This window comes from Lampetra planeri, chromosome 3 (genome assembly GCF_965212315.1).
Source record: "Lampetra planeri chromosome 3, kcLamPlan1.2.h2, whole genome shotgun sequence".
In the NCBI taxonomy this organism is placed as follows: domain Eukaryota; kingdom Metazoa; phylum Chordata; class Hyperoartia; order Petromyzontiformes; family Petromyzontidae; genus Lampetra; species Lampetra planeri.
In genome coordinates this window covers 5,395,462-5,408,457 of record NC_136109.1, presented here as the reverse complement: position 1 = coordinate 5,408,457, position 12,996 = coordinate 5,395,462, and the positions used below count along the sequence as shown (strand labels likewise).

Below are 12,996 nucleotides of genomic sequence, written 5' to 3'. Positions count from 1 at the left end.
TGAGCACTAATTGGGCTGCGCTGGTGAGCACTCATTGGGTTGCGGTGGCGGGCACTGATTGGGCTGCGGTGGCTAGCACTGATTTGGCTGCGCTGGTGAGCACTGATTGAGCTGCGGCGGTGGGAAATGATTGAGCTGCGGCAGTGGGCACTCATTGGGCTGCGCTGGTGAATGGTTCAATGGGCCAATGGACTGGACTTGCCCCCCAGGCCTAAGGCTGCCAGCCCTCCCCTGGCTGTGCTTGACTGGCTCTCCCTCCCTCAGCTCCCTCACTTGCCCCTCCACTCCCAGTGATATTCCTGTGTGCTGAGTAAATGATAGAGGGGTAATAACAGAGTGATCTCTGATCTCTGGAGGGGCTGCCTGCTGTTTTCCCGTGCTGGTCAGTGACAGACAGCCGAGGAGTAGGAAACCCAATTTAAATGACAGTAAGTGCATTTATATTCTGATTGCTATTGAATTATATGAGGTTATATGTTGTATGTTGTGTAAGCCCCGGTTCATACTGTTGCGATCTCTGAGCAGTGCGAGTTCAGCCATATGCTTGTATGGCTGAACTTGCATTAGATTCGGAAGAAAAAAGGCACATGTGCCTTCTTTTTTCCTGCAGTGGATCGCATGGGTCTTCTCCCCCATGCGATCAGATTCCTATGCGAGTTCGCAGATCGCACTGCGATCTGTGAACAAAACTGCAGGTGTAATTAACTTTTTAATGGCACCCACACCAGTGTGAGCCTGGGGTAAAAGCGGAGTTCCCCCAATCAAACTGCATTGATAGGCAGTGCAGTCTGTATGTCTCTGTGTGGGCAAAGTTATTGCTGGTATATTGTTTTTGTAGCGCTGTATATATAATGGTATTTTACTAATAGCAATTTTGACTCCCTAGGAAACAATGATGTCAAGAAAGAGAAAAATTGACTCGGAGTGTAGGAAATTCAAAAAACAGTGGACTTATGATTACTTTTTCATGCAGTACAAGGAAAGAGCTGTGTGTCTGATATGCCAGAATATAGTGTCTGTGTTCAAAGAATACAATTTATGTCGACACTATGAAACTCAACATAAAGATAAATATGATTGTTTGGTCGGAAAAGTGAGAAAAGATAAAATATTAAAACTGAAAAATACATTAACAACTCAGCAAAATACTTTTGTGAAGCAGAAGCAGCTAAATATTTCATCACTGCGAGCAAGTTTTCAAGTTGCCAAGCTAATAGTGTGCACTGGCAGACCATTCGTTGAGGGAGAATTTGTTAAAGAATGCCTTCTTTCTGTTGCCAAAGAGATGTGTCCAGAGAAGGCCGATTTATTTAGTACAGTGAGTCTTTCACAACCAACAATTACACGGAGGATTGAATAAATGGGAGACAATTTCCATCAGCATTTGCAAAACTCCACAAAAAAACTTTCCTATTTTTCCTTGGCACTCGACGAAAGCAATGATGTTCGTGATTCTGCACAACTTCTAATTTTTATTCGTGGGACGAATGACTATTTCGAAGTCACAGAAGAGCTTGCTGCACTGCAAAGCATCAAAGGAACAACTACAGGAGAGGATATCTATGAAAAGGTATGCCAAACTGTGAATGGTTTGGAGCTGAACTGGGCTAAACTAGCCAGTGTGACAACTGATGGTGCTCCTAGCATGGTGGGGTCTAAGAAAGGAGTAATTGCTCGCATTAACCAAGAGATGGACAAACATAACCATTCTCATCCAATAGCCATACACTGCCTCATCCACCAACAAGCGCTGTGTAGTAAATCACTGAAGTGGGACTGTTAACTTCATTAGAGCTCATGCACTAAACCACAGACAATTTCAGGAATTTCTGTCTGAGCTAAATGTTGACTATGAAGATGTTCTGTACCACACAGAAGTCCGTTGGCTGAGTCGAGGGAGAGTTTTTAAACGTTTCTATGACTTACTTCCACAGATTACAGCTTTTCTGTTTTCAAAAAACAAAGAAGTACCAGAGCTCAATGATGCAGAATGGAAATGGCACCTTGCCTTTCTGACAGATGTAACAGAGCTACTCAACAGTTTCAATGTGCAACTTCAAGGAAAGGGGAAGCTCATCTGTGATATGCAATCACACGTCAAAGCATTTGAAGTAAAATTAGGCCTCCTCATCTGCCATCTCCCCACAACTCAAAATCTGTTAGCGGAAAAACCATTGGTTGCATTCCCAAACAAAACATGTGTGGATTCACTGGAAAAATGGCAAAAGGAGTTCAAATTTAGATTTAAAGAGCTTCATCTCCTTGAACAGGACATACAGCTTTTCCGTAACCCATTTTCTATTGACATTGAAAATGTGGATACAATTTACCAAATGGAACTGGCTGAACTGCAGAATTGTGACTCTGAAAGACGCATTCAAGTCAAGCAGCCTTCATAATGTCTATGCATTTCTCCCCTCTGAGACATATCCTCATCTCAGGAACCATGCACTCAAAATGGCAACCATCTTTGGCAGCGCTTATGTCTGTGAACAAACTTTTTCCAGAATGAAACATTTGAAATCTCCAACCAGATCTAGACTAACGGATGCACACTTGCATCACTTGTTACGACTAGCAGTGACAAATATGGAACCGGACATTGACCATCTCATTAGCCAAAAGCAGGCCCATAGTTCCCATTGAAATACTGGCAAGTTTGTTGATTTAACTTTACTTGTTCTTCATTTTAAATATTGTATTTGTTCCCGTTTTATTTCTTCTCTTCAAAATAAGATATATGCAGTGTGCATAGGAATTTGTTCATAGTTTTTTTTAACTATAGTCTGGCCCTCCAACGGTCTGAGGGACAGTGAACTGGCCCCCTGTTTAAAAAGTTTGAGGACCCCTGCTATACACTATACCATTGACCGTCGCGTGAAAGGTACTGAGAGGAAGCAACGAAATATGTCAATGGGAGAGTGGTGGTAGGAAGCTTGCAGCGGAGCAAAGAATCCATTCCCTGCGGAGAATTCAAGATATATAGTCAATGTCAGTGAGTGGATTGCGGTCTGAAAGTCACCGTAAACGTGAACACAATCAGTTAAGATCCAAAATGGTTTATCACGTCCTTCCAATGATTGCTGAGCCAGAATCCATCTTCTCGGTTGAAATTGTCTGTGTTTGTATATGTGGATCGCCTCATGGACGAATCTCTCATGGTAGCAGGATGGCTTGCAGAGAACCTCTGTCTTGGAGAAGTTTTTGCTCCGCTGCAAGCTTCCTACCGTCACTCTCCCATTGACATATTTCGTTGCTTCCTCTCAGTACCTTTCACGTGACGGTGAATGGTATAATGTATAGCATATTGTATAATAATAAATAGTATTAAAGTGTAATGTTTAATACAATGTATAAGGTAATATATAGTATCGTAATTGTATAGTGAATATACAGCAGTGTAGTATACAGTTGGGTGGGTAGAATAATACATAGTGTAATATTACAATGTTCGTCTAAAAGCATATTAGTTGCTGCGGCGCCATATTATTAACATTCCTTCCCTTTATTAATTCTAACCTTACTCCCTCCCTTTAATACTGCTAATCCTGCATAATGCATGGGCATAATGACTTTAAACCCCTCGCCAATCCTCCTACGCATTTCACAAGTAGTACTAATCGCATATCTGCATTTCCCATAAATATTCTAAATTCCTCTTGATATGCACTCCACAGGGAATGGATTCCTTGCTCCGTTGCAAGCTTCCTATCACCACTCTCCCATTGACATATTTCGTTGCTTCCTCTTAGCACCTTTCACGCGACGGTTAATTATATAGTGCATAGCATATTATGTAATAATAAATAGTATCAGTGTAATGTTTAATACAATGCGTAAGGTAATATATAGTATCGTAATTTTATAGTGAATGTATAGCAGTGTGGTATATAGGTTGGTGTATAGTCATACAGTATGTAATTTAATGTTGGGTTTGTCTATGGCAGTATATAGCATGGGGTAGATCCATGTGATGTAAGAGAATAAAGTTTAGCCGAAAAGCATATTTTAATTTTGCGACATAGAAGTATAATGTATTACTTAATGTTAGTAGATCAGCTTGTTGGAGATTATGTTTAGTATACTGATGATACTATGTAGTTTATACTTTAGTTGTTTACGTGGTGTCTGAGTTACTGCAGCTACATACTATTAACATTCCTTCACTTCATTAATGCTACTCCTACCCCCTCCCTTTGATTCTGCTCATCCTGCATAATGCACGGGCATAATGACTTTAAACCCCCTTCCCACCTCCTACGCACTTCACAATTAGTACTAATACCATATCTGCATTTCCCATAAATTTGCTAAATTCCTATTGATATGCAAATTATTTTGTTAAGGCGCACCTTCCCGCTCCAACCTAGCTTAAATAGACACTACAAGCCTGGGGCGTGTCATTCAGACGCTGTCTTCTCGACAGACCTGTTTCTTCACCTGAGGACGGCTACTTGCGTTGTGTTTTATTTTTATTATTTTATTATTTCCTTCTACGTGACTATACCGAAAGAACCAAGAAGATGAATCCCTGCAGTCACGAAAGCTTTAAATCGAAATTGAGCTATTACAACTTTGAAATGCTGTTTATTGCTAGCCACTAGGCGTTTTGCGCTTTTAGGCATGTGTTCAGCAACTGAAAAAAGTGTATCTTCCCTGTTTGGGAAATAATTGTTACACTTCAGTGTGTTTGGTGTTTGGTATTCATATTAACTGTGTATTTCGTTTCCATAGCTAATTTTTGTTCAACTTTATTTAAATTTTTATATTCATCCACTGCATAGTGGTCTGAATTTATGTACAGTCGTGAGTGCTGGATCATCAATCAACATGAATGCTTTAAGTTCCATTTTAGCAAGTACAGTGAGGTTGGAAATGGGTACAGCACCCCAGATATGACAACTGTATTTCAACTTTGGGCAAATTTGTGCATATGTTCTTTTGGCGTTATAGATGTCTTGAGCATAGAATATTAAACCAACTTCGCAATGTCTGAGAATTCGTCTATGTCTCCTTAGCCAAATTAGCAACATAGCCATTCAATGCTTATGTATTCTCATAAATTAGTTAATGTAAGTATTAAGATATGCAGAATTATAAACATACTAGCTAGTTAGTGGCATTCAGAATTCTTCAATTCACTCCAGTCACTTGCGTTTTGTTCCAACTACCGTGCTACAGGTCAAACCACTTAATTGTCTGCTCCTTCCCTCACACTGCGTGACTTTAGAATGCATTCCCATGTTCTCTTTCCGTAGATGTTATGACCTTGCTTATTCCGGAAGACGATTGCTTGTGTTGTGATCGAAACGTCGTGATCTATTATTTTTTATTTACATGACTTGACCGAAAGACCTATGAGTATATCAACTGACCCATTATAACTTTGAAATGCTGTTTGTTGCTAGCCACTAGGCGTTTTGATCTTTTAGGCATGTGTTCAGCAACTGTAAAAAGTGTATCTTCCCTGTTTGGGAAATAATTATTACACTTCAGTGTGTTTGGTGTTTGGCATTCATATTAACTGTGTATTTCGTATCTATAGCTAATTTTTGTTCAACTTTATTTAAGTTTTTATATATACCAATCGTTATACTACTTTTTTAGCCGTGGCAGTAGGGCCCATTACGTCAATTCTCATTAATGCCAGAGTACCTTTACGTTTAGCACAGATCTTATCTGGATGTCATTCGAGTCGGTTTTATTATCGATTATAATTGTCTTCATGTTCTGTAGTTTGTATTCATATTCCACGATCATTTGTCACCTATTTGGGAACCAGTTATTCCATAGTTTATTTGCCTTCTCTATTGCTTAGATTTAGGGCATCCCAGGTTTGGAATCAAACTTTTAAAATTTTCTAGATAAATTTGCCTGAAAAGGCTAAGTGAGCTCTGTCTACCCCGGTGTGAACTAAAAGTTTGTTCCCTTAGAGCCCTTACAGGTTCAGCCTAGATGTTCGAGCACCTAGTTCCTGGCAGTATTGTAAGGTTATTTTCTGCAGGCTGTTTACCATCAAGAGGGCTTGTTTACACAGTATTTCCAGAAATGGTAAATCATATTTTTATTCCATCACCTTGATACCGGCAAAAAGGGTCCCTTAGATACTGAAATTCAGTGTTCATCTCAGAGAGGCTCGCTGATGGTCTACGAGGTACTATACACATAGACCTGTGAAAATGTATATGCTAGACCAATTTTCCATTAAAAGTTGAGAGCGGCTATAAAGCAAACATAACGTTGTCTGAAACCACAAAATAAATATTGAGGAAAGGGATAAATACAAACTCTTGACCCGTTTCAACTTACAGTGTGTCATCAAGTCAGGTTTGCTAGAATAAATCCTGGTGAACTGCTAGATGTTATAGGTAAGGGTCTTAGCCCGAGGCAAAATTATATAATACCTACAATGTCTCCTTCATATGTCTCCACAATGAAAAACAAAACATGTTTTTTACACAACCCATTGTCCTACACCCAGTTCTTCTTGGGAGTGCACAATTACAGCAGCTTTGATTAAATCAATGCTGCAAGAATAATGCACTCAATTTTTTGGTTTAATGGCATTTGATTTAAAATATCATGAATGCTGCTGGAATTATGCACTCCCATTTTGCTGTGGGGCCGATGGGTTGTGTAAAAAGTACATATGATTTTTTTTAATGGGGAGGTTGTCATTGCCAAAAAACATTTTAAATTCCCTTGCAGTTTGCATGTCTCTTCGATATTTGGTAGCAGAAGGTTCAACTGAATAAGCAACCAAGGAATGGGTGTTGGTTTCAGTGTTCCAATTATGCTAATAGTGCATCTAGAAAAAATATTACCAATTGCTATTCCAGTGTAACTCCTTTTTCCTTCATGGTATCCACAAAACCTGTTATTTGCAAAGATTGGGGTTTCCAGGATTGTTTAATGTTATCTGAGGATTTTTTATTTGAAGCTTTCGTGACTGCAGGAATCCAACCTCTTTGGTTCTTTCGGCAAAGTCACGTAGGTAGAAAAAATAATAGATCACGACGTTTAGATCGCGACACAAGCAACCGTCATCAGGTGGGAGAGAGAAACACACTGCTGAAACTAGTCCTCATATATAGAGAGTCGAGAGGGGGTGAGGGGCGGGGGGTAGTCGCATTGGGCAATAGGTGCGGGCTAGAGATTGTGGTCGACGTAGCCCTCAAAGGTTTTGGACACATATCGGCAGACGTGGCAAGATCTGAAATCTCTGCCATCCTCATAAACGCTAAGAAACACACTAGTAATATCAGCAAGGACAAGCGTTTTGAACTCGCTCAATTGAAAAAGAGATATGATATTGTCATCCTCTCAGCCGACAAAGGCAATGTCACTGTCATCATAGATAAAACCACATACAACAACAAAATTCAGGACCTTCTTAATGATGGCAGTTATACCAAAATCAACAGAGATCCTACCAACAGCCTGGCCACGAAAACCAACAGTATAATCACTAATTCGACTTCTCTAATCGAACCGACCAAGCAGCTCTCTCTAAAATCTTCGCCTGCTAGACCACCCGTATTTTAAGGCCTTCCAAAAATCCATAAAGAAGGTACTCCACTCCGTCCTATCATATCCACCAATAACTCACCCACCAACAAACTGGCCCGATTTCTGTCTGAGACCCTTCTTCCATTCACGGGCAAGACCACCTCAGCTGTACTTTTATCAGCTCACTTCGTTTCTCTAATCAAGGACATCTCACTGTCTCCAGATGATTTGCTTGTCAATTTCGATGTAGTCTCTCTGTTCTTGACACCATTGCAATCATTGAAGACTTGGTCCAACAGGGACTGAATCCTGATGTACCAACTTTGGTGAGGCACTGCCTTACCAACACTTACTTCACCTCGAATGGTACATTCTACAAACAAAATGAAGGTACCCCTATGGGTTCTCCTTTATCACCAGTGGTAGCGAATGTTTTCATGGAGAAATTCGAAACAGATGCCATCCTGACATCCACCCTACGTCCTTCCTTGTGGAAGAGATATGTAGATAACACGTTCGTCATCTGGCCACATAGCCAGCCAACACTGAGCCAATTTTTCAACCACATCAATACCATACACCCATCCATCAAATTCACAATGGAAGTTGAAAATGATGGCAAGCTACCATTCCTGGATGTTTTGGTTGAGAAGAGACCTGATGGCTCATTGAGACACTGTCTACAGGAAAGCCACCCACACGGATTCCTATCTAAAGCCTGATTCCCACCACCATCCAGCCCAGAAAGATTCCCTCATTGAAACACTACACCACAGGGCCTGTTGCATCTCCGACCAGCACCACCGAGCCAGTGAGCTTGAGCACGTACACCAAGCCCTCAGGATGAACGGATATTCAGACCACACAATCCGCAAAGCTGTATCCCCAACCATTGGGAGATAACCATCTGAGGACCCAATCAAAACCATCACCTTTCCATACATAGCAGGTGTTACCAAAACTATTTCCAAAATGTTGAACAAACACAAGATCCAGGTTCGATTCAACAAAGTACACACAATCCGTGATTTGATCCCATCTGTGAAGGATGTGATTCCTGACATGCAATACCCTGGTGTCTACAAACTAAGTTGTGTCTGCAGCAGCAGTTTCATTGGGGAATCGAAACGACATGTCTCGAACCGTGTTCGCGAACACAAGGCAGATTTTAAACACGGCAGAACCAATACCTCTGCCGTTGCTGATCATTGTTTTAACGCAGTGGGGAGGTCGTTATTAACCTGGTAAATCCTTAACTGGTTGTTGATGTTTCCATCTTACCTGCCATTGTCAGCCGTTATTTCCGACTCTTTGAGTTACATTACCAATTTACATTACCAAACAATTGTCGTTACATTAACGGGCTAACAAAGCCAACGTTTCCACTTTGCCTCGATGTGCCGGTGGCTCACGTTTTTTAGCAGACGATAACGGCCTGTGATGTTATTGTGTGTATGTATCTGTGTTTTTGGCCACCTCCTCAGCCCGTCGTCGTTCGTGGAGGTCATCCTCCCCTTCCTCCCCTCTTTTGGTTCCCATCTTTAGATTCCCCACTCGCATAGGCACAATCTCTAGCGCCTACCCCTCTTGCCCGATGCGGCACCCCCCCCCCTCCCCCCCTCTCGGCTCTCTCTATATATAAGGACTTGTTTCAGCAGTGTGTTTCTCTCTCCCACCTAATGACGGCTGCTTGTGTGGTGATTGAAACGTCGTGATCTATTATTTTTTTTCTACCTACGTGACTTTACCGAAATGACCAAAGAGTATCTGAGGATTCTTCAAGATTTACCCGTAGATGAATGTGGTACCAAAGAAAGTTATTGTGAAGGAGATGTCACAGCCATGGAACAATTCAAACAGCTGTGCCATCTGTCTCATTCCTCAATCACTGCTCCCACAGCTGTCCCACCCCCCTGCCTCAACTGAGCTCCATCTGTGTTCCCACAGCTCTGCAAGGAGGGACCGGTTCCATCATTGACTGTGACTCTGCAAGCTGAGCACGCAGAGCCATGGCTGGAGGTTTGTGCACCATCAAGGACATGGGGTCAGATAAGCCCTGATAGCACCTTAACCAAGGGTCACAGGGTCACGGGCTCAGGCTCTTCAACACATACACTAGCATGCAAACCTACAGCCTGTGTGTTTGGTCCTATAAACAGATATGGCCTGAGCATTCAGCCCTGAGGTATTGCCTCTACACACTGACCTTTACTATTATTATTGTTTTTCCATCCCTATAAACAGTACAAAATAGACCGAAGCAATGAGATGCACTGCTTGCAGAAGAACAAGACTGTTTCTGGGTTGGATAGAGCACAACAGAAATATATGTAACCTCGGAGTACTAAGTTAAACATATGTTGAACACCACAAGACACGGCCCAACTATAATTTAATGTGTCCATATGTTGCAGGTTTTTGGACATCTAGGACCTTTGTCAATGCTAAAATCATGCCTTTCTCACTGATGAGTTTTCACGAATTCTAGATTTGAAGCTTTCGTGACTACAAGGAACCTAAGAATATTTTCACAAATTCTAGTGGCACATGAGATATTGGAACTTAGTGGTCCCTAGCCATTGAAAATTACATGAAGTCAGGACTTTGGGAAATGAGCTGTTCATTTACCATTATCTCGCATGGCATACCCACCCTACTTGACCACCAATTAGAAACTGTGGATACTTGACTAAGTGTATGCACAGTATCACGGTATATTCAGAAAAAAGCCTGTAAAAAACTGCAATTACAAACATATGGGCACACTACAAATTATTCTTGTTGTGTATTAATAAAAAATATGAATAATTGATTTGATGACTATATTATAGAAATTCCAATACAATTAAGATCTATGATGAAAGCGAATGAAAATTATAATTGTTACATTTATCCAATCAGACAACAAAATATTTTTTTTTTATCTTACGTTATGGGGAAAGCCTTTACAAATAGTGGAGATTTAAAACTTAAATTTAAAAGTGAAACTGATTCAGAATCGCTAATGGACCGAGCAAGGGGATTCCACAATCGCGGATCCTGGCTGCAGAAGGGTATATCTCCCATAGAACATAGTCTTGTCTTTGGAATGATTAGTAGACCACAATCATCTGATCTAAGTTTTCGTAGTGGTCTATAAAAGTACAGAAGAACTGGCAAAACATTTTTAGGAGCCAGCCCATTAAAGGCCTTAAATGTAAGAAGCAGAATCTTGAAGTCGATTCTATACTAAACAAGGAGCCAGTGCAGGGACAAAAGAATATTAGTAATATGGTTATACGATTTAGATCTGGTTGAAACCCGGGCAGCTGAGTTTTGAATATATTGTAATCTATTTAAAACACTTTCAGAAACAAGTAAGGTATTACAGTCATCCAACCGAGATTAAATGAAGGCATGCACCAGCCTGTTGGCATCAGGAAGGGAAAGCATAGGTCTTAGTTGAGCTATGTAGCTTAAATGTGTAGTGAGTCAAACTGAGTCGCAGACGTTGTCTTGGGAGCAACACTATCTATTACATCAACTCAACACAACATAACGTAACGCCCATCTAACCACGCTACGGCAGAACTAGACACGATCTCGCTATCCCGGTCCGGACCACGAGCTGGGTCCCGGACTGCGTGGCTAGAGGCTTCTTCAACCCGTCGTGGATCTTCGCTCACCAACAGTCCAGAACCCCGGGCCCCTCACAGGGCCACCGTTATTTCGGCCCAGGCTGGGGCTGGCTCCGCCTCTCGCCCCGCCCACCTTCTAGATCTCTAGAGCTTTTTCCCGAAGGCTCCCGAAAGCTCCTCTATACCACGTGATCACCCAGCGGCCCCTGTCCACCAGTGGCCCCCTCACCGCGAGCCCACACCGCACACTGTACGTGGTGCCTCTGCGCTAACCAGCGCTCACCCAAGCCCTGCTAGGGCTGGTACTACGCCCAGTAACCGGGCTGCACATAATGACAACATATCCGCCGTGGCTTCGCAAGCCCGGCACCACACAGTGACATTCACAGTCACTACATCACCCCCCCCCCCCTCATTAGCATCCAGCCATCCCGGCTGCCAACTCCCCCGCAAGCAAGCAACCGACGTACATATATAAGAACAACAAGTAAGTGTGCTCCAACAATAACATAACCGCAATAAATTACCCAAACCCAACTGTACAAATTTACATCGAGATAAAAGGGGAAGAGGGAAAAAAAACAACAGTGCACAAATAACAACCCAACAAGCGTGTCGCACAAGGTCCCCACAGTCAACATCTCCCACCCACAACGTGTAACAACGGCCGTGAGCTCGATGGCGAGCAGGATCAGCCAAATACTCGCCACGACGCATGCGAGTGCGACAACCCATGACGGCGTGGGAGTGTGCAATTTGCGGAGATCATGCGAATCGAGTCTTTGAGCGAGTCCGTGACGCCGAGCCTCCAGGCGGGTTGGGTTCGTCCACCCTGGAAGGCCCGGGGGGAACAAGAAATCGACCCGATGAAGCCGGCTCCTAACGAAGAGCAGTAGGCCAGGTCATCATGTCCTTAACGTCCAGAGCACGTGAGGCCGACATGAGTGGCCGCGTGCGAGGCATCAATCGCGCAGCGCCTGGGGGCGGAACAGAAACACTCTCTTGAGGACCAGCATTAGCAGATGCACGCCTCAGCTCATCAGGCACACCAGACGCTCGGCACCTGTGATATGAAGAGGAAACAAACTCACACGGCGCGATAAACGGCCTAAGACGAGAGGGGTGCACAAACCAACTCCGCTTACCAAACCAAATCTAGACACATTGCGGGCGCACGACCCGAACCACATCAACCGGCCCTCTCCATGGTTGCAACAATTTTGGAGATGTGCCCACCAGCACCTGTGGACAATGCAACCAGGCCCTGTCCCCGGCGACCAATCACACGTGGAAACACGGGCTTCCTTGAGCCGCTCGTTGGCCAACTGTCTGACCCGGGAGTTAATGCTGGCAGCTTCCCGCGCCTTGGAAAGTTTGGCAAGAGTGAAACGAACCGAATCAGAAATTTTGGACACTTTCGCGGCGCGTGTGGCTTGTAACTGCACATCGATGGGAGGATCATACTCCCTCCCATACATTAAAAATAGGGAGAGTAGCCAGTGGACGTGTGAGGGGTCATCCTATAAGCGGCGAGAACCGCAGGAATATGCAAGTCCCAATCGACTTGTGACTCGCTGACCAAGTGACGCAACATAGAGGTCAGAGTCCGGTGTAGGCGTTCGACCATACCATCTGTTTGCGGGTGGTACGGTGATGTGCGTTCCTTTTTTGTCGCCAGCAAATCGCAAACCTCACGCAGCAGCTTGGATGAAAAATGTTTACCTTGGTCCGTCAAGAGGCACTTGGGGGCACCCTTATCCAGTACATAGCCATTGAGGAACGTCTTGGTAATAGTCACAGCCGATTGATTCGGGAGCAGCCAGGCCATAGGCCAGCGTGAGAAATACTCAAGGCCCACGAGCAAGTACCT

The 12,996-nt window shown here is 43.2% G+C and overlaps 1 protein-coding gene across 1 annotated transcript in view; it reads left to right on the top strand.

The window, feature by feature from the left end:
* Positions 1-12,996, top strand: part of LOC144736793 (uncharacterized) — an 870,278-nt gene that overhangs the window by 15,493 nt on the left and 841,789 nt on the right. Inside the window, exon 2 of the mRNA XM_078619432.1 lies at positions 9,457-9,528. Within this exon, the coding sequence (XP_078475558.1) occupies positions 9,519-9,528 (10 nt within the window). The 5' untranslated portion in view covers positions 9,457-9,518. The remainder of the gene's footprint in view (positions 1-9,456; positions 9,529-12,996) is intronic.